Here is a 24,118-nt window from a genome sequence, read left to right on the forward strand (position 1 = left end):
CCAATAAATAATATATTGAATCAGTTATCAAGAACCTCCCAACAAAGAAAAGCCAGGGTCAGATGGCTTCACAGGGGAATGTTTCCAAATATTCCAAGAATACCAACCCTGCTCAAACACTTTCAAAAATTTGAGGAGGAAAGAACACGATCCAATTCATTTTTTTAAAAAATCTTTAAATTCTGATGCATTTTATTTTTTATTTTTTTATTAGAAAAGTTCTGGGTTTATAAAATAATTATATAGAAAATACAGTTTTCCCAAATGCCACCCCACCCCCAACACCTGCATTTATGTGGAACATTTGTTACAATTGATAGCAATTTTTTATAAGTGTACTATTTTTTCCAATTATTTATTTATTTATTTATTAAACATAACCACATGCAAACACAAACATTCTTACCATATGACCATTCCATTCTTGATATATAATCAATAACTCACAATATCATCACATAATTGTATATTCATCATGCTCATTTCTTAGAACATTTGCATCAATTCAGAAAAAGAAATACAAAGAAAATAGAAAAAAATTCATACATACCATACCCCTTACCCTTCCCTTTCATTGATCACTAGCATTTCAATCTACAAAATTTATTTTAACATTTGTTCCCCCTATTATTTATTTTATTTTTAATCTATGTGTTTTACTCATCTACCAATAAGGTAGATAAAAGCAGCATCAGAAACAAGGTTTTCACAATCACACAGTCACAATGCGAAAGCCGTATCATTATACAATCATCTTCAAGAAACATGGCTACTGAAGTACAGCTCTACATTTTCAGGCAGTTTCCCTCCAACCTCTCCATTATGCCTTAACTAAAAAGGTGATACCTATTTAATGCATAAGAATAACTTACAGGATAACCTCTCAACTCTGTTTGGAAGTTATCAGCCATTATCAGTTTATTTTGTCTCATTTAACTCTTCCTCCTTTTGGTCAAGAAGGTTTTCTCAATTACTTGATGCTGAGTCCCAGCTCATTCTAGACCTAATTCATTTTACAAGACAAATAGCAGCCTCAAACCAAAGCCAGATAAAGATACCATTAGATAAGAAAATTACACACCAATATCTCTTATGAATATTGATGCAAAAATCCTCAACAAAATACTAACAAACTGAATCCAAGAGCACATAAAAAAATTATATGCCATGATCAAGTGGACTTTATACCAGGTATTCGACAGTGGTTGAATATAAGAAAATCAATGAATGTAATATACTACATTAACAGAATGAAGGGAAAAATGACACATTTATCTCAATTCACAAAAAAAAACCTGACAAAATCCACACCCCTTCTTCCTAAAAACACACAGAAAACTAGGAATAGAAAGAAACTTCCTCAACATGACAAAGGGTATATATGAAAAATCCACAGGTGACATGATACTTAATAGTGAAAGACTGAAAACTTTCCCTTGAAGATAAGGAAAAAGAGAATGATGCCTGCTGTCACCACTGTTATTCAACATTATGCCTTAAGTTCTGGTGAGAATAATTAGGCAAGAAAACTAAATAAAAGGCATCCAAGTTGGGAAGGAAGAAATAAAACTTTCCCTATTTACAGACGACATGATTCTACATACTGAAAATCCTGAAAAATCCATAACAAAGTTCTTAAAGCTAATAAAAGTGGCAGGGTACACAACCAACACTCCAAAACCAGTAGTGTTTCCATATACAAGCAATAAACAATTGGAAGATGAGATCGAGAAAAATGTTCCATTTACAATAGCAACTAAAAGAATCAAATATCTAGGAATAAATCTAACCAAAGATGTAAAAGACCTGTACACAGAAAACTACAAACCACCACTAAAAGAAATCAAAGAGACCTAAGTAAATGGAAGGGTATTGCATGTTCATAGATTGGAAGACTAAATACTGTTAAGATGTCAATTCTATCCAAAGTGATTTATAGATTCAATATAACCAAAAAAAAATCCCAACAGCCTTCTTTGCAGAAATAGAAAAGTCAATTGTCAAATTTATATGGAAAAGTAAGGGGCTCCAAATAGACAAAGCCATCTTGATAAAGAAGAATGAAGTTGGAGGACTCATACCTACTGATGTTAAAACTTATTACAAAGCTACTGTAATCAGAACAGCATGGTACTGGCACAAGGTCTGGCAAATAGACCAATGAAATAGAATTGAGAGCTCAGAAACCAACCCCCACACTTATGACCAACTGATTTTTGACAAAGGGTAAAGACCACTCAATTGGGAAAGAACTGTCACTTTAACAAATGGTGCTGGGAAAACTGGATCTCCATTTGCTAAAGGATAAAGGTGGGCCCTTACTTCATACTATCTACAAAAATCAACTCCAAAATGGATCAAGGACCTAAATATAAAAGCCAGAATTATCAAACTCCTAGAAGAAAGCATAGGAAAGCTTCTTCAAGGCCCTCTATTAGGCAATGATTTCTTAGACTTTATACCTAAAGCACAAACAACAATAGAAAAAAACATAAATGAAATTTGATCAAAATTTTAAATTCTGAAATCAAAGGACTTCACTATGATCATAAAATGACCAGCTACATAGTGGGAGAAAATATTAGGAAACTACCTAAGCAATGGGTTTAATATCCAGACTACATAAAGAAATCCTACAATTCAACAAGAAAGACAATCAACCTAACTTCAAAACAGACAAAGGAATTAAATACACATTTCTCTGAAAAAGATATACAAATGGTCAAAAAGCACATGAAAATATGCTCCACACCATTAGTCATTAGGAAAATGTAAATCAAAACCGAGCTACTGGAGGAGGGCCAAGATAGCAGCTTAGCGAGGTATGGGATTTAGTTCATCCTCCAGAGCACCTAATAAATAGCCTGCAATAGTACAGAACAACTGCTGGGGCCACATCAGAGACTGGACACAGTGTAGCCCAGTCTGGACCAGCTGGACCAGCTGCAAGTTCCCCCAGAAACATGAGTTCCCCATGCCATGGCAGCTGGCGCCCCTTCCCCACAGGCTGCTTCCCAGAGGGGAAAGGAAAGAGACTTTACTAAGAGCAAGGGGCTGAGCTCAACCAAGGTCCAACTGTGGAAATAATTAACAAATTCTGACTGCTAAAAATAGGCCCCCATTTCAGATGAACCTCCAGTAAAAGCGGAGGTCACTGGTTCTTACCCTGGCACAGAGGGGGCAGGGTTGGAGGAAAAAGAAAAAAAAAAAAAAAAAAAAAAAAGCCAGAGGACTGTTTTTTGGATTTGAAAAGATCTGTGCCCTGAAGGAAAGGAGGGGGCACATAGGACCTGGAGATACACAGCGCAACATACCAACTTAAGCTCTTGATTGGCAAACCCAAGGAAAGGGGGTCCTTCTCGGAAAAGGATTTTTCTCTTTCGTTTTGGTGGCTGTGTTTCTACAGCTTCACTGCTCGGTGGATACAGCTGCAAGACTTCTCAGGCTTCAAATGCCCCAGGCATAGGCAGAACTGAGGTTGTTTGAGTTGCCTGGAGCCTGTGCCTTTCCCAGGAGAGGGGTGGAGCCCAGTGCAGGTGGAATCCCTTCCTCAAGGAGATCAGATCCCAGGATCTGGAAAAGTGAAGCAATTAAAGCCAGCCTGCAACATCTCCTCTGTCTCCACCATGTCCCCAGCAAGGAGAGTCTGCTGTAGTTAAAGGTATCGCATCATATTATGCTGGTGGAAACCACAGGCAGACAAACGCCACACACTGGGCAGGATAGGGGAAATGGAGAGCCCAGAGACTTCATAGGAAAGCCTTTCGATCTGCTGAGTCTCACCCTCAGGGAAAACTGACACAGGTGACTCTTTCCTCCTGACAAGAGACCAGTTTGGTTAGGGAAAATCTGGCTGGGGTCTATGATATCTAAGCAGACCCTTCTAAGGTGTGGGGGGGTGGGGAAGGCTCCATACAGGCAGAGCAAGAAACAAGAAAACAAAAACTGAAAAATTCTGATCTGTTAAACAAGACCTAAGCTAGAGGTCTAGAATGAATGTCAAAGAATAGATGGACAACAAAGTCATCCAGTAAGAAAATCGTAGGTAAAAAAAAGTGAAGACAATCTCCAGAATACACTAATTAAGGTAATTAAATGCCTAGATGCCAGCAAAAAATAACAAATCATACTAGGAAAACTGAAGAAATGGCCCAGTCAAAGGAACAAATCAACAATTCAAATGAGCTACAGGAATTGAAGCAATTAATTCAGAATGTTCAAACAGACATGGAAAACCTCATCAAAAATCAAATCAGTAAATTGAGGGAGGATATAAAAAAGGCAAGCAATGAACAAAAAGAAGAAATCAACAGTCTGAAAAAACAAGTCACAGGACTTATGGGAATGAAAGGCACAGTAGAAGAGATGAAAAAAAACAATGGAAACCTACAATGTCAGGTTTCAAGACGCAGAAGATAGCATTAGTGAACTGGAGGGCAGGACATCTGAAATCCTACACGCAAAAGAAAATATAGGGAAAAGAATAGAAAAATATGAGCAGGGACTCAGGGAACTAAATGACAACATGAAGCGCATGAATGTATGTGTTGTGGGTACCCCAAAAGGAAAAGAGCAGGGAAAAGGAGGAGAAAAACTAATGGAGGAAATTATCACTGGAAATTTCCCAACTCATGAAAGACTTAAAATTACAGATCCAAGAAGGGCAGCATACCCCAAAGAGAACAGATCCAACTAGATGTACTCCAAGACACTTACTAATTACAATGTCAGAGGTCAAAGAGAAAGAGAGAATCTTGAAAGCAGCAAGAGAAAAGCAGTCCATCACATACAAGGAAGCCCAATAAGACTATGCATAGATTTCTCAGCAGAAACCATGGAGGCAAGAAGACAGTGGGATGATATATTTAAACTACTAAAAGAGAAAAACTGCCAACCAAGAATTCTATATCCAGCAAAGCTGTCCTTCAAAAACGAGGGAGAAATTAAAATATTTTCAGACAAAAAAATCATTGGGAGAATTTGGGCCCAAGAGACCGGCTCTGCAAGAAATACTAAAGGGAGCACTAGAGACGGATACAAAAAGACAGGAGAGAGAGGTGTGGAGAAGAGTGTAGGAGGGAAGACTATGAATAAAGGTAAAAAGAAGGAAAATTAGATATGACATATAAAATCCAAAAGGCAAAATGGTAGAAGAAAGTAGTGCCCGAACAGTATGAACACTAAATGTTAATGGATTAAATGCCCCAATCAAAGACATAGACTGGCAGAATGGATTAAAAAACAGGATCCTTCTATATGCTGTCTACAGGAAACACATCTTAGACCCAAAGATAAACATAGGTTGAAAGTAAAAGGTTGGGAAAAGATATTTCATGCAAATAACAACCAGAAAAGAGCAGGAGTAGCTATACTAATATCCAACAAATTAGACTTCAAATGTAAAACAGTTAAAAGAAACAAAGATGGACATTATGTATCAAAAAAAGGAACAATTCAACAAGAAGACATAACAATCATAAATATTTATGCACCAAGTCAGAATGCTCCAAAATACATGAGGCAAACACTGAAAAGAGAAATAGACACATCTACCATAATAGTTGGAGATTTCAATTCCCCACTCTCATCAATGGGCAGAACATCTAGATAGAGGATCAATAAAGAAACAGAGAATTTGAATAATACAATAAATGATCCAGACTTAACAGACATTTATAGAATGTTACACCCCACAACAGCAGGATATATCTTTTTCTCAAGTGCTCATGGATCATTATCAAGGATAGACGATATGCTGGGCAACAAAGCAAGTCTCAATGAATTAAAAAAGATTGAAATCATAAAAACACTTTCTCAGATCATAAAGGAATGAAGTTGGAAATCAATAATAGGCAGAATGCCAGAAAATCCACAAATATATGGAGGCTCAACAACACACTCTTAAATAACCAGTGGGTCAAGGAAAAAATTACAGAAGAAATCAGTAAATATCTCAAGGCAAATGAAAATGAAAACACAACATATCAAAATTTACAAGATGGAGCAAAGGCAGTGCTAAGAGGGAAATTTATTTCCTTAAATGGCTATATCAAAAAAGAAGAGCAAAAATCGAGGAATGAACTGTTCATTTGGAAGAACTAGAGAAAGAATAGCAAACTAACCCCAAAGCAAGCAAAAGGAAAGAAATAATGAAGATGAGAGCAGAAATAAATGAAACTGAGAAATGAAAACAATCAAGAAAATCAACAAAATCAGACGTTGGCTCTATGAGAAAAAATCAATAAGATTGACGGACCCTTAGCGAGGTTGACAAAAAGAAGAGAGAGGATGCAAATAAATAAAATCAGAAATGGAAGAGGAGACATAACCACTGACCACACAGAAATAAAGGAAGCAATGAGAGGATAATATGAACAACTTTATGCTAATAAACTCAACAATGTAGATGAAATAGACAACTTCCTAGAAAGGCATGAACAACCAACATTGACTCAAGAAGAAATAGACGACCTCAACAAACCAATAATAAGTAAAGAAATTGAATCAGTCATTAAGAAGCTCCCCAAAAAGAAAAGTCTAGAACCAGATGGCTTCACATGTGAATTCTACCAAACATTCAAGGAAGAATTAGTATCAACCCTGCTCAAACTCTTCAAAAAAATTGGAGAGGAGGGAAAGTTACCTAACTCACTCTATGAAGCCAATATCCTCCCTCAAACCAAAGTCAGACAAAGACATTACAAAAAAAGAAAACTGCAGACCAATCTCTCTTAAGAATATAGATGCAAAAATCCTCAACAAAATTCTTGCAAATCGAGTCCAGCAGCATATTAAAAGAATTACACACCATGACCAAGTAGAATTCATCCCAGGTATGCAAGGATGGTTCAACATAAGGAAATCAATTAATGTAATATACCATATCAACAAATCAAAGCAGAAAAACCACATGATCATCTCGTTTGAAGCAGAAAAGGCATTTGACAAAATTCAACATCCTTTCCTGTTGAAAACACTTCAAAGGAGAGGAATAGAAGGGAACTTCCTCAACATAATAAAGGGAATATATGAAAAACCCACAGATAACATCATCCTCAATGGGGAAAAATTGAAAACTTTCCCCCTAAGATCAGGAACAAGACAAGGATGTCCACTATCACCACTGCTATTCAACATTGTGTTGGAAGTTCTACCCAGAGCAATTAGACAAGAAAAAGAAATACAAGGCATCAAAATTGGAAAGGAAGAAGTAAAATTCTCACTGTTTGTAGACGATATGATACTGTATGTTGTAAACCCCGAAAAATCCACAGCAAAATTACTAGAGCTAATAAATAAGTACATCAAAGTGGCAGGTTACAAGATCAATACTCAAAAATCTGTAGTATTTCTATTCACTAGTATTGAAAAATCTGAGGGGGAAATCATGAAAAAAATTCCATTTACAATTGCAAATAAAAAAATAAAATATTTAGGAATAAATTTAACTAAGAGACAAAAGACCTATACAGAGAAAACTATAAGAAACTGTTAAAAGAAATCACGAAAACCTAAATAAATGGAAGGGCATACCATGTTCATGGATTGGAAGATTAAATATAGTTAAAATGTCAATTCTACCTAAATTGATTTAATTGGCAATACCAATTAAAATCCCAAAAATTTACTTTTCAGAAATAGAAAAACTAATAACCAAATTTATCTCAAAGGGCAGGGTGCCCCAAATAGCTAAAAGTATCCTGAGAAAGAAAAATGAAGCCGGAAGTCTCACGCTACCTGGCTTTAAGATATATTATGAAGTTACTGTGGTCAAAATAGCATAGTACTGGCAAAAAGGTAGACATACTGACCAATGGAATCGAACAGACTGTTCAGAATAAGACCCTCTCATCTATGGACAACTGATTTTTGATCAGGCAGTCAAACCAACTCACCTGGGACAGAACAGTCTCTTCGATAAATGCTGCCTAGAGAACTAGATATCCACATGCAACAGAATGAAAGAGGATCCATATCTCATACCTTACACAAAAATTAAGTCAAAACGGATCAAAGACCTAAACATTAGGTCTAACATTAGATCTAAGACCATAAAAATGTTAGAAGAAAATGTAGGGAAATATCTTATAAACCTTATAATAGGAGGCGGCTTCCTGGACCTTACATGCAAAGCATGAGCATTGAAGAAAGAAAGAAAGAAATGGAAACTCCTCAAAATTAAACACTTTTGTGCATCAAAGAACTTCATCAAGAAAGTAAAAAGACAGCCTACACAATGGGAGACTATTTGGAAATGATATATCAGATAAAGGTCTAGTATCCAGAATTTATAAAGAGATGTTCAATTCAACAACAAAAAGACAGACAACCCAATTACAAAATGGGCAAAAGACTTGAATAGACACTTCTCAGAAGAGGAAATACAAATGGCCAAAAAGCACATGAAAAAATACTCAACTTCCCTGGCTATTAGGAAAATGCAAATCAAAACCACAATGAAATATCATCTCATACCCACCAGAATGGCCATTATCAATAAAATGGAAAATGACAAGTGCTGGAGAGGATGTGGAGAAAGAGGCACACTTATCCACTGCTGGAGGGAATGCCAAATGGTATGACCACTGTGGAAGGCAGTTTGGTGGTTCCTCAGAAAGCTAAGTATAGAATTGCCATATGACTTGACAATACCATTGCTAGGTATCTACTCAGAGGACATGAGGGCAAAGACACAAATGGGCATTTGCACACCAATGTTTATAGCAGCATTATTTACAATTGCCAAAAAATGGAAACAGCCCAAATGTCCATCAACAGACGAGTGGCTAAACAAGCTGCAGTATATACATATGATGGAATATTATACAGCTCTAAAACAGAATAAAGTTATGAAGTATGTAACAACATGGATGGATCTTAAGGACATCATGCTGAGTGAGATTAGCCAGAAACAAAAGAACAAATACTGTATGGTCTCACTGATATGAACTAACATTAATGAATGAACTTGGATAATTTCAGTTGAGAACAGAGGTCATCAGGAGATAGAAATAGTGTAAACATTGGATAATTGGAACTGAAGGGATTCAGGTTATGCACAATGGGACTGATTGTAAAAATTCAGAAATATCCAGATAGCACAAAACTCCCTAACTGTAATACAATAATGTTAGAATACTGAATGAAGCTGAATGTGAGAATGATAGAGGGAGGAAGCCTGGGGGTATAAATGAAATCAGAAGGAAAGATATATGATAAAGATTGAGATGAAATAATCTAGGAATGCCTAGAGTATATAATGATAGTGACTAAATGTGCAAATTTAAAAATCTTTTGCATGAGAAAGGATAAAGGAATGTCAGTAATGCAGGGTGTTTAAAATAGATGGTAATTAATATTTTAAAACACTAACTTTTGTGTGAAACTAAAGCAAAAAATGTTTATTTGGTACAAAATTTATATTTCGACTAGTGCTTTTCCTAATATAACTTATGTGGACAGTTTAACTGAACAGCGTAAGTACATGGAACCTTGAGTACGGCATGAGATTTTGTAGGTTTGCCCAGAGTGATGCCTCAATAAATTCCAGAAGGATTTGAACAGTGAATAAAAAAGTGTTTGCAAAGTCCCCTTGGGGGAATGGTGAGAAAGGGGGAAAATTCAACTTCCCCAAGTGGAGAATTCTTAACATTCTCACAAGCAGTGGAGACAACCAAAACAATAGGCTGAGCCCCCAAACTTGGGATTTGTTCATATGAAACTTAGCTCCGTAAAGGATAGGCTGAGCCTACTTAAAAATTAGGCCTAAGAGTCACCCCCAAGAGAACCTCTTTTGTGCTCAGATGTGGCCTCTCTCTCTCAGCCAACATGACAAGCAAACTCACTGCCCTCCCCCTCTCTATGTGGGACATGACTCTCAGGGGTGTGGACCTTCCTGGCAACATGGGACAGAAATCCTAGAATGAGCTGGGACTCAGCACCAAGGGATTGAGAAAACCTTCTCAACCAAAAGGGGGAAGAGAGAAATGAGACAAAATAAAGTGTCAATGGCTGAGAGATTCCAAACAGAGTTGAGAGGTTATCCTGGAGATTATTCTTATGCATTAAATAGATATCACCTTTTTAGTTAAGGTGTAATGGAGAGGCTGGAGGGAACTGCCTGAAAATGTAGAGCTGTGCTCCAGTAGCCATGTTTCTTGAAGATGACTGTATAATGATATAGCTTCCACAATGTGACTATGTGATTGTTAGAGCCTTATGTCTGAAGCTTCTTTTTTCTACCTTATGGGCAGATGAGTAAAACACACAGTTTAAAATTAAATAAATAATAGGGAGAACAAATGTTAAAATACATTTAGTAGATTGAAATGCTAGTGATCAATGAAAGGGAGGGGTCAAGGGTATGGTATGTATGAATTTTTTTCTGTTTTCTTTTTATTTCTTTTTTGAATTGATGCAAATGTTCTAAGAAATGATCACAATGATGAATATTCAACTATGTGATAAAAAAAGAATGTTGATATTGTATGTTGAATGGTTTTATTAATTTTTAAAAATTTTTAAAAATTGAGCTACTTTACACCTACTAGAATGGCTACCAAACACACACACACACACACACACACACACACACACACACAAAAACAAATTACAGGGCAAGCAATGTGTAGCTCAGTGGCAGAGTTCTCGCCTGCCATGCCAGAGACCCGGGTTCAATTCCCGATGACTCGCCAAGCCAAATATATATATATAGATATATATATATATACATATATATATATCTATATATATATATATACACTAGTGTTGGAGACAATGTGGTGAAATAGGAACACTCACTTATTGCTGGTGGGGATGTAAAACGGCACAGCTGCCATGGAAGACAGTTTAACAGTTCTTCAGAAAGTTAAGTATTGAAATGCCATATGACCTTGCTATTACACTTCTAGGTATATATTCCAAAAAATCTGAAAGCAGGGACACCAACGGATATTTACATATCACGTTCATAGCACCAATATTCACAATTTCCACGACAGAAGCAATCAATATCTATCAACAGACGAGTGGATAAACAAAATGTTGTATAAACATAGAAAGGAATATATTTCAGCTATAAAAATGATGAATTTCTGATACATGCAACATGGATGAACTGCGAAGAAAACATCCTGTTGAGCAAAATAAGCCAGACCCAAAAGGACAAATACTGTATCATCTCATTGATATGAAATAATTAGATAAGAAAAACTCAGAGTCAGAATCTAGACTATGATTATCAGGGGATGAGGTTGGGGGTAGAGAATGGGGAGTTAAGGCTTAAAATACAGAGCTTCTACGTGGAATATGAAAAAATTTTGGTAATGAAAGGTGGTGACACTAGTACATCATGGTGAATGTAATTAAGAGCACAGAATTATACATTTGAATGTGGTTAAAAGAAGAAATTTAGGTTGTATATATGTTACTAGAATAAAAAAAACGGAACTACAAAACACAGTAAATCCTAAGTTAAACCATGGAGAATTCTTAATAGCACAATTATGAGAATATGCTTTTATAACAAATTGCAAATTTTGTAACAGATGTACCACACCAATGCAATGTGTTAACAATAGGGTGGTATATGGGAGTACTGCATTTTATTCATGATTGTTGTAAACACACAACTTCTCTAATAAAAAAGAAAGAAAGAAATATACTATAAGGCCAACTGCTCCAGCAGCCACGGTCCTTTCCATGAAATGTGTTACACTCTAAGAACTTTGGCCTTTTGACAAGGGCTATGGGATGGATATTAAAATATTGGAATTAGCTATACCTAAGATTTCCCAGTAACTGAATGAGTCACTTCTTGAAAAAAGAGTAAAATGTCAAGGTTGCCAGAGAACCCCAACCCAGATGTTTGCATAAATCATTTCCCAGTGATCATCAAGCCAACACCAAAGGACATTATTCAATATAACATGTGAAGTAAAATATATCAGTTTTTATGATTTTCCTGTATTGCAGAAAATTCTGAAAAATGAAGTTACTGGAGGGAAAAAAACACACCAAGTTTAACCCCAAAACTATGCAATATATCAAACAAAGCTTAAACTCCTTTTGCTCTGACTTCAGAAGATTTACCCTTTTATGAACAATTTTCTCCAACCTCACCAACAAGCACTGGACAAACTGTAAACTCAAGATTTAAACATATCACATAGTTCTTGTCTCACTATTTTTTTTCTATCGCAATACTTTTAGGTAAAGAAGCTGAAGCTTTTTAAAAATTTGATACATCTTTTTGTAACAATATTTTTAATATCTGTCACATGCAAAATATTTTGAATGCACTGTAAGGATTTGGGATAGCACTCTTAAAGGGATCTTTTCTCGTCTTCATAATTCATGTAAAATTTTTAGTTTCATTTCAGTTAAATTCAAGATATTTGCCCTCGCATATCAGAAGCAGAAATGGCAAAGAAACTATTTAGTCATTTAAATGGTTACAAAAGAAAAAAATAATAAAACTTGAGCTCGTTCACATCCTACGTTCCTCCAGCCCCAAGTTAAATAGTTGTTAGATCAGCTTGTCAGGGTTTTGCGTTTTTTCAGTTCATTCATTACAGAAAGAAATACCCGATACTTAAGTTCCTAGTTTTACTCAAATTTCTGAAATGTACAGGGCACTGGCAAGAAACCCGAAACTAAATTCGCACACGAGACGCGGTACACTTCCAAACAGAACTGATTTGTGTCCGTTTTGCTTATTTTTAGTAACTTTAAATAAAAGACTTCAGATGGGTCGTTCTCCCCAACTCCTTTGTCAGTTTGACCACTGGGCGCAGGACTGAGCGCCCCACAGCTTCCTGCCAGAGTATAACACGCGCTTCCCCACTCGGCTCTCCACGTCTGCTACAAACAAACCAGATGTAACAGCCAAAGAATGACGACACTAAAATCAACCCTACAGATACACAGCTAAGAGGTCCGCAACATGAAATCAACTTTTATTTCTCAAAAGACAGTGGGGGCCCGGAGTGGGGGGGGGGGGGGGGGATGCCCAGGTTGGGTTTGTTGGATTCATTTCGGCCACTCGGTGCGCGCAAGGGGTCTGGGCTTCTGCGGGCGGCTTAACCCTTTGTGAGACAAGGGGTTACACAACAGCAGTGGCATCCGCGCGGGCGCCGTGCTGGCGAGGGGCGCCTCGTGCTGCGCCGGGTCCCTAGCCAGCAGGTGCCCAAAGCCACCGCAACAGGCCCGGTTACGAGTGCAAGAACATGGCCACTTCCCCAGTGAGCGATTCCGCCACCCGCTATCTCCCGGCACTTTGTTAACTCAGCGCGTCCGGGAGGAGGAGGCTCTCGGGTCACGGTCAGCGCCGTCCCAGTGCCGCAGAGCCCCGGCTGGAGGAGGCTTGGATCTTCCTCCAGCTCTCGGCCTCGTCCGCCCTGAGCGAGGAGCCGCGGCGGGAGGCAGAGGTCGACGAGCTGCAAATAACTATGGGCCCCCATGCCTATCCCCTCCCACCCCCGCGCCTCGGCTCTCAGGGCTTACCTGGGGAAAGGAACCCTCACGGCGCGGGCTCTTGGGGTAATCTAAGTGACCCCGGTCCAGCATCAGGTAGAGCGAGAAGATCACCACGCAGAAGATCGCGCTGCCGAATACGGTGAACTGGCGACTTAACTTCATTTTCCTCGATAGACTCGGGGCCAGACTGTCCTCACCGAGGCCAGAGGAGCCGGACTGTGGACTCCAGGAAGCGGCCGCTGGAGGCTCCCTGCTCCCCCGCTGCGCGCCCTCCGAGCTCTCGGGTGCGGGTGCGGGTCCGGGCCGCCCTCCGCACCTTGTCTCCGGTGCCACAAGGCGCCCTCGGCCTTAGCCCCGGCCCCGCTGCCCTCCCAAAGGGCGGGCGTCCCTCCCGAGACGGGACCCGCCTGCAGGCGGTTAGGAGACCCCACAAACTTGAGCAAGAGCCCAACGCTGGCACCCGGCAGGGCGCGCGGGGCTGGCGGAGGAGAGGTCGCTGCCCGGACTTCCTGCCACGGCCGCCCCGACCGAGTCGGCAGGAAAAGTTTTCTCGATGAGGGCAGGCGTGTCCGCACCCAGAGGGGGCGCAGAACTCCGCGGCTCCGGCGACGGGCGACGCGGAGCTGAGTCTCGAGAAACGGATGGGGAAGGAACCGAGTCGGGAGGAGCCGGGCCCCACTACTTAGCGCCGGGACGGCCGGGCCCGCCCCCGCGACACTACCCCCGCCTCCCCGAGCCGAGCCCCTTCCTGCTGCTGCCGCCGCCGCGACCCGGTCTGGGTGCACGCTGCGCGTAGAGGGCGCACAGATCGGGTAGGAGTTTCCTCCAAGCGTGCGTCTGCTGCCGGCCTCTCCCGCCCCCCGCCGCCCCGACTTTCCCCTCGGGGACCCCGGCTGCGCGGGAAGGGCGCAGGGGGCGGGCGGCGGCGGCGGCGGCGGCGGCGCAAGGGAAGAGGAAAAGGAGAGCAAGGAGGAGAGGACCGTCTCCCGAGAGAAGCCCGCTCTAGCTGCAGTCACGAACCCCCTCCCTCCTTGCCGCCCCGCAAATGCGGAGATGGCGGCAGCAGCTGCGAAAAGAAGTGCGGGTTCTCCAGCGCCACCCCGCGCTCCTGCACTGCCCGCCACAAGCAGGAGGAGACGGCGGCGGCGCGGCAGCCGCTGGGTCAATGAGCGCCTGCCGCCCCGCAGCAGAGCAGGCGGCTGGCCCCGCCCTCCCCCTACGCGCCAGGAAGAAGGGGCGGGCCCCCAGGCGCCCAATCACAGCGTACCGCCCGCCGCGCCCGCCCCGCATCTGCCTCTCAGCTGCCTGGCAATGGGAAGACCTCAAACAGCTTTTGTGACCTGGAAGGCAGCTTTGCCAAAGGAGTTGAGGCAGTCAGAGGCCTTCAGGCGCCTGCAGTCCACATTCCACAGTGACTGAACTTTCTCCCATTTCCCTTTGGGTGTCTAGGTTTTCGGTCCTTGAGAACCCCTGCCGGGCGTGTCCTGAAAGGGAACTTGGTAAGGGGCTGTAGGGAAGGGAGGAGGAGAAGGAGGCTGTGATTTCTGTTGGAGCTCATCTTTTCCTCTGCTTTTGGTGGCAAGTTTCTTGGTTGAAACCTGGGAGAAAGGAGCTTGTAAAAGGCCCCTCCGAGCAGGTGTGGGTTTCTGTGAGGGGAATCTGAGAAGCGATACTTCCAACAGTTATTGATTTATTGCCTCTCTGCGCCAAATTCACCCTTTTTGACTGCACTGTGAAAGTAGATCTGGGCCTTTTAAATAGTTTTTCTTCTGCTAGCTAGCCCTGAAGCTTTTGCAGTAGAGAGCCCTAGAGCGATGTTACTGTAAGAAAAGGGATTGCTTCCTTGTTGGGACGCCTGGGTGGACAGGCTATTGCCACACACCTGGTTCCCCAGGGCCAGTCTCCTGTAGTGCTCGGTTTGGTAGTCAGCTGCCTCCTCCCTGCCCCACTCCACCCCCCCCACCCCCCATAAACCCTAGTGATTTTATGGTAAAGGGACTAAGGTAAAAAACCTCTCCACGAAAAACTTCCCCCCCCCCAAGCCTAAACAGATTTCCAGTCAATTCCAGAGGGTGGATTTTCAACATGTTACACTGTCACTAGAATGACTTCTCTGCCATTCAGTCAGCCATGCTGGCTCCAATAAGTCTGAATAGGGTGGGGTGGGGATCTTTTTGGAATTTTCTTTTCCCTAGGGTTAGTGAACTGGTACCTCTATGTTATTTGGAGTTCTCTTCTTATTAGTGCCTCATTAATCATGTTGCAGTTAATAATTCTTTATATTAAGCTTTCCCTGTCTGGAAGTAGTCTCAGGAGATAGACCCACACAAAATGTGATTTGGGGGTTGATTTGGTTTCTCCTTTGGACTTTAGTGCAGTGCTGAGTTCCTAGCCAAAGAAATGAAATACTAGAAATTTAGGGCATGCAGGGCATCCCAATTAATCAAACTGTGACCTGTAGTTGATTTTGATGAAGTGTCAACTGAAGCATGTGCTGTAGGTAGCAATACACTTGACTGTTATGGTGTTAAATATGACTGCAAGGACTAAGTAATGTAAATTCTCTTAAATGTCCTGAATGTTTACAAAGAAAAAATGACAAGCACAGGTCTGTAAACTCTCAGTTCAAATAATGGTCTGAGACCAAAGGGATTCCATTACAGTCTTAAAAGAATCTCATTTCGTTAATTTCAAAGATATTGCTGAAAAACAAACACAAAAATTTAATTGTTCATGTCACTGAATTAGAACAGTTGAGTACACAGACATACCCAGTATCTCATGTAAAAGTCAGGACATTTATTGGTAAATGAGAGGGCTCTGAGATTAGATTGGGTTGCATCCAGATAAAACTGGCAAGCTGGAATCCCCAAGTCATTCTGACCCTTCCTTACCAGTAAAAGTAGGTTGGCCTTTGGTGTTTGAGGAAACTAGTCTTCCTCAGCCTGAAAAGCCCATGATAACTTCACCTCGGGTAGATGCCTTGAAAGAGAATGTATATCTTCCTCAAGACCTACCACAAGCACCCCATAACTAGGATAAAATCTCAGCATTCTCCTGTGGAGAAAGGTACATACTATGATAGAGAAAGAAATAATTTATATAAGAGAAAAACTACCATATTATGCTAACATATGTTGGCAGAAACTTGGGGAACATGTGTGGGAGTAGAATGGATTCTAAGGATATTAGACCAAAAAGGATGGAATATAACACTGGTTTGAGCCAAATTTATTGCTGTGGGTGTTAATTACATGTGTTAGCTTGTGTGACTGAAGGTGGATCTCACAGCATATTGGTTTATTGATGGAGACCTGGACTCAGTGGTGGCTTACACATTCTGGGTGTGAGATGCCAGAGCTTCCCTGGCTTGATGTGGGAATCCAAGTACTTAGGAAGAGGGAATCTAAAGGCTTAGGAAGATAGGAATGTTATATTGGGCAGATGTGGAACCTCTGCACTGTTCCCTTAGTTGTATTCCATGAGAAAGCACAGAAGAAACTCTTCACTGAAGCATGGAGAAATTCTTTAGTGAGGGAAACTTGTGTATCTTTGAAAATCTCTGTAGATAATCGTTATCTGTAGGCCAGGTTTGAATGTCACCATTGAGATGATTTCCTGAGTTTGCAGGGGATGACAGGGTCCCAAAATAGAGGCCAAGTAGAAGCACTTAACAACAAAAACAAGATAGTTGCTTCTACCTTAAAGGACAGCAGGTGTGTACAGGCAATTCTAATGCCTTGGTCCATAGAGATACCTTAGGAACAAATTATGCAGGCAGCCTTATAGAGTATTGCCAGATCATTATATCAGAAAAATAACCTTCTTGTAGGCAAAGTCTGTCTTGAATCCGCCACAGTGAAGAATCACAATCTCTTATTCAGTTTTCAGGCCTAATTCAATTAACAAACCCAGAGTTCTTGATTGAAGGGGAGTTATGTCCCATTAGAAGGGATCATACATCTCTGCCATAAGTACACATCACAGATCTTTTTCCAAGCCTTCCTTAAATAAACCTGTAGCTATTTACTACAGTGACTGTACATTGGGGAAAATGAAATACCAGATCTTCTCTTTTTTTTAAGGATAACTAGATACTGGCTCTGAATTGACATTTATTCCCTGGGATTCAAAAATACCACTGCAACCTTCCAGTCAAAGTTGAGGTTTAACTTTACCAGGTGATAAGTGGACTCTTAGCGCATGTCCAACTCAGTAGGTTCTGTTAGTTCAGTTGGTGCACACACCAACTCTGTCATTATTTTGCTAGTTCCTAAATGTAGAATTGAAATAAACATTCTTAGCAACTGGCATAATCCCCATATCAGCTTGTTGATCCATGGGATGAGCGCCATTACAATAGGAAGAGCTAAGTAGAAGCCCCTAGAACTTCATTCTCCTCCAAGATAGTAAACCAAGATAGTAAAAACAATATTATGTCCTTTGGGGAGGATTTCAAGAATTAATGTCACCATAAAAGACTTGAAAGAAGCAGAGATTATAATATTTATCACATTCTCATTTAACTCACTAACTTGGCCTGTGCAGAAGTCATATTGATCATAGTGCAGAATAACTGTGCACAAGCACTATTTTAAACTTAGTTAAGAGGTAATTCCAAATGCAGCTGCTGTCCCAGATGTAGTATCTTCACTAGAATAAATCAACACAGACCTTCACACCTTGTGTACGCTATTGACTTGACTAATGCCATTTTCTGTATACTAATTTATAAAAACCAGGAGAAGCAGTTGACATTTACTTAGCAGGGCCAACAGTATACTCTCGCAGAGCTATGTCAATTCTCTTTATAGTCCACGGAAATGTTGATGGTCTTGATATTCCACAAAACGTCACAATAGTTCAACACATTGACAAAATTATACAGATTGGATCTGATGACTAGGAAATTCCTTAGATATATCAGAACTAGAGGGAAGAAGACAATCATAGGTGTTCGGTGACAACCCTAAATTGGTCCTGACATGACCCACACATCAAGAGATACATTCTAAGATACTGGGATATGTTGTAATATGGAATATGTTCTAGGGTGGTATAGAAGAAAGAAATTGCTGAGCCACTGAGGGGTGAATTGAACCAATAGTATAGATGGGACATGATGAGGAAAAAGAGTGAGGTGATCACTGCTGTGCTAGTCATTTCAACCATATGGCCATGGGAAGAAAGCAACAACCCATTCAGTGTCAGCTGTGGGGAGCTGTCACCATGCTGATACTGTTTTTATTATTTAAGTAGTAAATTGTCCAAATTCAGTCGAACTCTTTTGCCTTACTAGGTGACTCCACGTAAATGGGGAAAGCCAACCGAGACACTACAGTAATGATCCTGGGGGCCTATTAACTCCTACCCTGCTTCTTTTGTTTGGGGAACAAAAGGGACTACTTCTTGATTAGAAAAGTAGAATTATCCTAATCCACAGGATAAATAAAGGCATTCAACTTAGAGAAATACTCTTGTAGACAAATAGAGATGAGGAGAAGCAAGAGTTTTACATGCTGGGACAAGCAAATCCTGCAAGGAAGAAACAAATGAGACAGATTGAAGACACAGAAAAAATAGAGTTAACTGAAAAATCAAGGTGATACAGAAGAGGATACAGTGATGGGGATTGATAGCTCTGGTAGAGAGAATCACTTTGGAAAAGAAGACCCCCACCCCCTTCTGAGACCAGAGAAACCTGCTTCCTCCCTATTCTATCATAATATTCTATCATGGTAAATATCATATTCTATCATTATCTTCTGGTCTGCCTCCTACCAGGTCTTCTAGCCAGTCTTAATCCATTGTTACAATTTCTCCATTAATGCCATGTTGGTGACACTTTAAAAATGTCAACCAAATGTTCTTAGCTAAAATCCACCAGTAGTTTACTAGCATCTTCAGGATTGATTCTGAACATACTAATATGAATCATAATAATGTGGTCCAGCCTCTTCCTTGCTGTCTAGCCTTATATCATAACACTCTTTCACATGTAATCTCCATTCCAGTTATCCTGAACAACTTGCTTTCCCCCTAACGAACCAACCAGGCAGGGCCACTATATATAGTTGGACAGACTATGCATTGACATACATCTCTAGAAGTTGCCATTCATATTGTTGATATTGTCAATTTGTATAGTTATTAGAACTGTTTTCTGGCAGTAGAATATCTTATACTAATAAAATTAGTGTAATATGACAATTTTGTGACAGATGGAAATAATAGAGTTTTTGAGGGAAGGGCCACTTTTTTAAAAACTTAAAGGCTCATCTCAGATCCTTTGGATATTTCTTTATGTTTGGAATGCCTTCAACTACCCGCCCTCCAGCAAACTCCAACGTGTTCTGTACTACAAAGCTCAAATACTAACTGTACTGGTTTGAAAAGCTTATGTTCTTTTAATCTAATCTTGTGAGAGCAGACCTATTGTTGTGTGAGATCTTTTGAGTAAGTGGTTTTTATGGAGATGTGTCTCTGCCCATTCAAGGTGGGTCTTCACCCAGTTACTGGAGTCCTTTGAAGAGCTCATGGAAAGACAGCTTACGAAGAAAATGCCCCAGGAGAAGCTAAGAGAGAAAGAAACATCCAGAGACATTTTGGAGACAGCCATTGAAACCAGAACCAGGAGAGAAGGGCCAGCATGTGCCTTCCCATGTGTTAGAGGAATCGGGGATGCCATCAGCCTTTCTTCGGAGTCAAGGTGTCTTTCTCTGGATGCCTTAATTTGGATATTTTCATGCCCTTAGAACTGTACATTTGTAACCTAATAAATCCCCTTTGCAAACCAAAATACTATCTTTTCAAATAGTACCAGGTATTACAGTGCTTGTCTCATTCTTAAAATATTTTGTGTTCTTATCCCTTCTCTGAATTGTCTAGTGTTGAGTTTTTAATATTCATCTCTGTTAACTTTATCCTGAATGAGTTCATGAGGTATTCTCCATCGAAGACAGATTTATTAATTACCTCACAAAAAACAATAACTGCATGTTCCCCCCTCCCTCGTCCATATGCCCCAGTCCTTACTTCTGAAGCAACATGATGAAAACCAATGGCAATTTTTCTTACATGAGCAGCTGGACTCTCCATAGGCAAGGGACATGGAAAAAAGATTTTTCTCTTTTTATAAATGGGAGTCAGCTATACCCCTCCCCTCTTGACAGGGTCTCCTCTTTATTCTAGATGTATCCAAGTTCTTGGGCTTCATTCCTCTTTGAAATGTAAATAAATAGAAAGATTAAACTCCTGTCTCCCCAGCACCTTCAGATCTAAGTGCCTATCCAGGGATGTTATCTTTTGCTTTGGGGAAGATAAGAGAAGTTTTATTACCCTTTTGGATCAGAGCAATTACTTCTGTCATTAGAGAGACTAATAGCTAGGTATCTAGTCCTTATTGTATGAAAAACTGCCTCTAGGAGAAATAAAAGCAAACATTCTTTATGGTTATAAGCTTCTGTGGCACAGGAGGCTAGGTCTTTTTATAAGAACACTGAAAAATCCAGGGAAGTTTTATTTCCCCACATCTAGAAGCTGCTTGAGGACAGGGCTCATATCATGAAGATTCTAATTTGATTCCTTCTCCAGGACACACAGTTTTGTGATTGGGAAAGTTACATAATCTCTCTCTGATCATCCATTTTCCAACACTCTACTTTGGGATAACAATAGCAATTTTTCATCATTGCTATAGGATTACATGAAGTAACAAATGACACGTTAGGAGAGCACTCCCTTAAACCTTTCATTTTCTCTGGGAAAGAGGAAGATCAGTTCAAATGAGGAGTGAATAGGGTAGAAAATATTTGAAATTGCCGCTGTGGGAAATGGACAATAGAATCTACATGAAAAATTGGACGGCCTTGATTTGTCATGGAGCAAGTCTGCAGTTTCTTTCCCTGGCAATGATCTGTGGCTTGAGAGCCCAAGGAAAATGGACTGTGAAGACCATCCAGGAAAGGCTCTTTCTACCAGCATGCAAAAGCAATGGCCATCCAAGGAATGCTTAAAGCAGGGAGAATATCAACTCTGTTCTTTTCCATACCCACTTACATTTATTTCTACAGGTGAGTTATGCAAAATGCACACTCATTGTAATCATGAATAGGAAAACAGTGCCCAAGGAGAGGGACGAATTTTCTGGAAGGAGTGATATCTAACCCCATGCTTCTGTTGATGAGTTCTATTTCTATACAAGAGCCTCAGATTAAATTGCTAACAACTGGAAAATCTATCGCTTGTGATTGTCAACTGCTATTTTAAGTCTGTCTGAGCACCTCAATTGCCTAAATTCATTATATCTAAGTTGGAAAGAGTGGTAGGAGGGAAGCTCTAAGTTCTAAAAATTTAGGACACGGTAATTATAAGTACATAAAACTATAAAGGATAGATGGTTCTATCAGCCCCCTCCTTCCATATCTGTTAGGAAAAGCAACCTGCCAAGTGTACTGATTGTTTCTGTATATTCTTGCTGGTTATATGAAAAATGGAAGGTCCTGACCACTCTTTTTTTGAGCCATTTCTCAGGGTTGTGTTTGCAATGAGAAATTTTGAGCAACCAAGTAATATTTCCCCCCAACAAAGAGCAAGTGTGCATACAATAAAAGCAATAAATCCCCACAAGTTTAGCATTCCTTGGCTATAATGCAAATATACTGTGTATGTAAAATTCCCTCTGCATATACCCTGCGGGACTTGGGGGACATGGGAAACCAAGGCTGTGGTAGTTAGATTCCGGTGTCAACTTGGCTAGGTGAAGGTGCTTAGTTCTATTGCTCTGGACGTGAGTCAATGGCATGTGAACCTCATCTGTTGAAGATTACATCTGTAGTCAGCTAGGAGGCGTGCCTGCTGCAATGAATGATGTTTGATTTAATTGGTTCCTGCTGAAATAAGAGACTCAACATAGCACAGCCCAAGCAGCTCATTGCTGATATCTCATCTCAGCACTCGCAGCTCAACTCATTTCTGGAGATGCAGAAAGAAATCACCCCAGGGAAAGTTGTTGGAATCCAGAGGCCTGGAGAGAAGGCCAGCAGAGACCATCCTGTGCCTTCCCACGTAAGAAAGAACCTCAGTGGAAAGTTAGCTGCCTCTCCTCTTAAGAACTAATGAAATAAATCCCCTTTTATTAAAAGCCAATCCATCTCCAGTGTGTTGCGTTCCAGCAGCTAGCAAACTAGAACCAAGGCTAACATCATGCCTGTGCTGCTTTAATATGCTTCTTTGTCTCTGACTCAGGTGTCTCGTTCCTTTGCCAACATCTTGAAACAATAACAGGCCCCAGGTCCTGCACAGACTGTGACCCTATGCACCTGCCTAAGAGACTTGACATAATTTGGCGTAATTTCCATTTCCATGTTCCTTTCCTCCCATGTCTATAGGAAGGAAGTTGGAAAAGGGAATGAGTCAAGTAACATAATAAACTGCTTGAAAGTGACCTTAGGGGAATGCAAGGAATAGAGAACTGGAGGTCGAGTGCCTTCCTTCATAGTCCTTATCACTATTTCAATTTATTTATTGACTTTTCTCATATCTGTCTCTCCCAATAGACTGCAAACTCCTGGCAATCAGGGACCTTTCTGTTCACCATCATATCTTAACAGCTAAAGGAATGTCTAGTAATGTAGAGGCTTAATACATATTTGTTGAATGAAGGAATGATTATCTGGGTTGAGTCACCACTTGGAATGGATTGATAGTGCTTGCGAGGGGTGGTTCTGGCTTGTAATAGAAGTCTGCTTGCTCTTGAGCTGCATTTAAAACTATTCATCTTCTCTTTTTGAGTCAGCACTGAATTTCTGTATTCCTGTAAGACTTTTAAGCAAACCCTTTAGACAGAATTTCCTAAAAAGTCTTTTGTTAATCATCATAACCACTAAAGGGAGTCCACTATGGGGACAGAAAGAAACAAACACTATTTAGTGAGTTACCAGAATATACTACATGCTTTATTTATGTTGCCTCACTTAATTCTTACCACACTACAGTTATTAAGCTCAATATATTAATATAGTATTATATATAGGGAAACTTAGATACAGAGAGGTAAAATAACTTGCATTAGCTTACATAGCTACTAAATGAATAGCCTGATTTTTCTGGCTCCAAAACTCCTTTTTGCTACAGCTTGATAACTTATACCTTGTTTTCTAGTTACTAGATTTCCCAAAATAACATTTAGGATGTGTATGAGTCAGGGTGCAATGTCAAAAAAATAGAAACCATTCTAGCTATTTTAAGCAAGAAAGTATATTTAATAGAGGGTGTTTACAAAATACGTATCAGGATTGGAGAAGTGAGCTCCAGTCTGAACCTGCAAGAATGACTCTGTGAAAAATTCAGAGCTGACCTGTCAGTGGAGCTGCTACTTTGAAGACTATTGAAAGGTAGGTTCAAGAACATAAACTTTCAAAAGAAGTTGGAATCAAGAAGCTACTGCTGTCACAACTGCCACAATTGCTTATTGACACCCAGGATGCAGGATAAGGTCCATGAACAGTGCTGCAGAAAATTATTATGCTTCAATGACTTTAATTGTAAAAAAAAAATACAGCCAAAAGTGGTCAGGAGGATGCGTTCACTTCTCTTCTGATTTATAAATCTTGTAAGAGTGTATATAATTGGCAGAACCTAA

The 24,118-nt window shown here is 40.2% G+C and overlaps 1 protein-coding gene across 2 annotated transcripts in view; it reads right to left on the reverse strand.

The window, feature by feature from the left end:
- Positions 1–13,755, reverse strand: part of MAN2A1 (mannosidase alpha class 2A member 1) — a 260,528-nt gene extending 246,773 nt beyond the window's left edge. For both annotated transcript variants that reach the window (XM_077139007.1, XM_077139008.1), the window contains exon 1: positions 13,504–13,755. In XM_077139007.1, coding sequence (XP_076995122.1) covers positions 13,504–13,638 — 135 coding nt within the window. In that variant the 5' untranslated portion in view covers positions 13,639–13,755. The remainder of the gene's footprint in view (positions 1–13,503) is intronic.
- Between the last annotated feature and the right edge of the window lie 10,363 nt (positions 13,756–24,118).

Source organism: Tamandua tetradactyla, chromosome 21, assembly GCF_023851605.1.
Source record: "Tamandua tetradactyla isolate mTamTet1 chromosome 21, mTamTet1.pri, whole genome shotgun sequence".
Taxonomy (NCBI): Eukaryota; Metazoa; Chordata; class Mammalia; order Pilosa; family Myrmecophagidae; genus Tamandua; species Tamandua tetradactyla.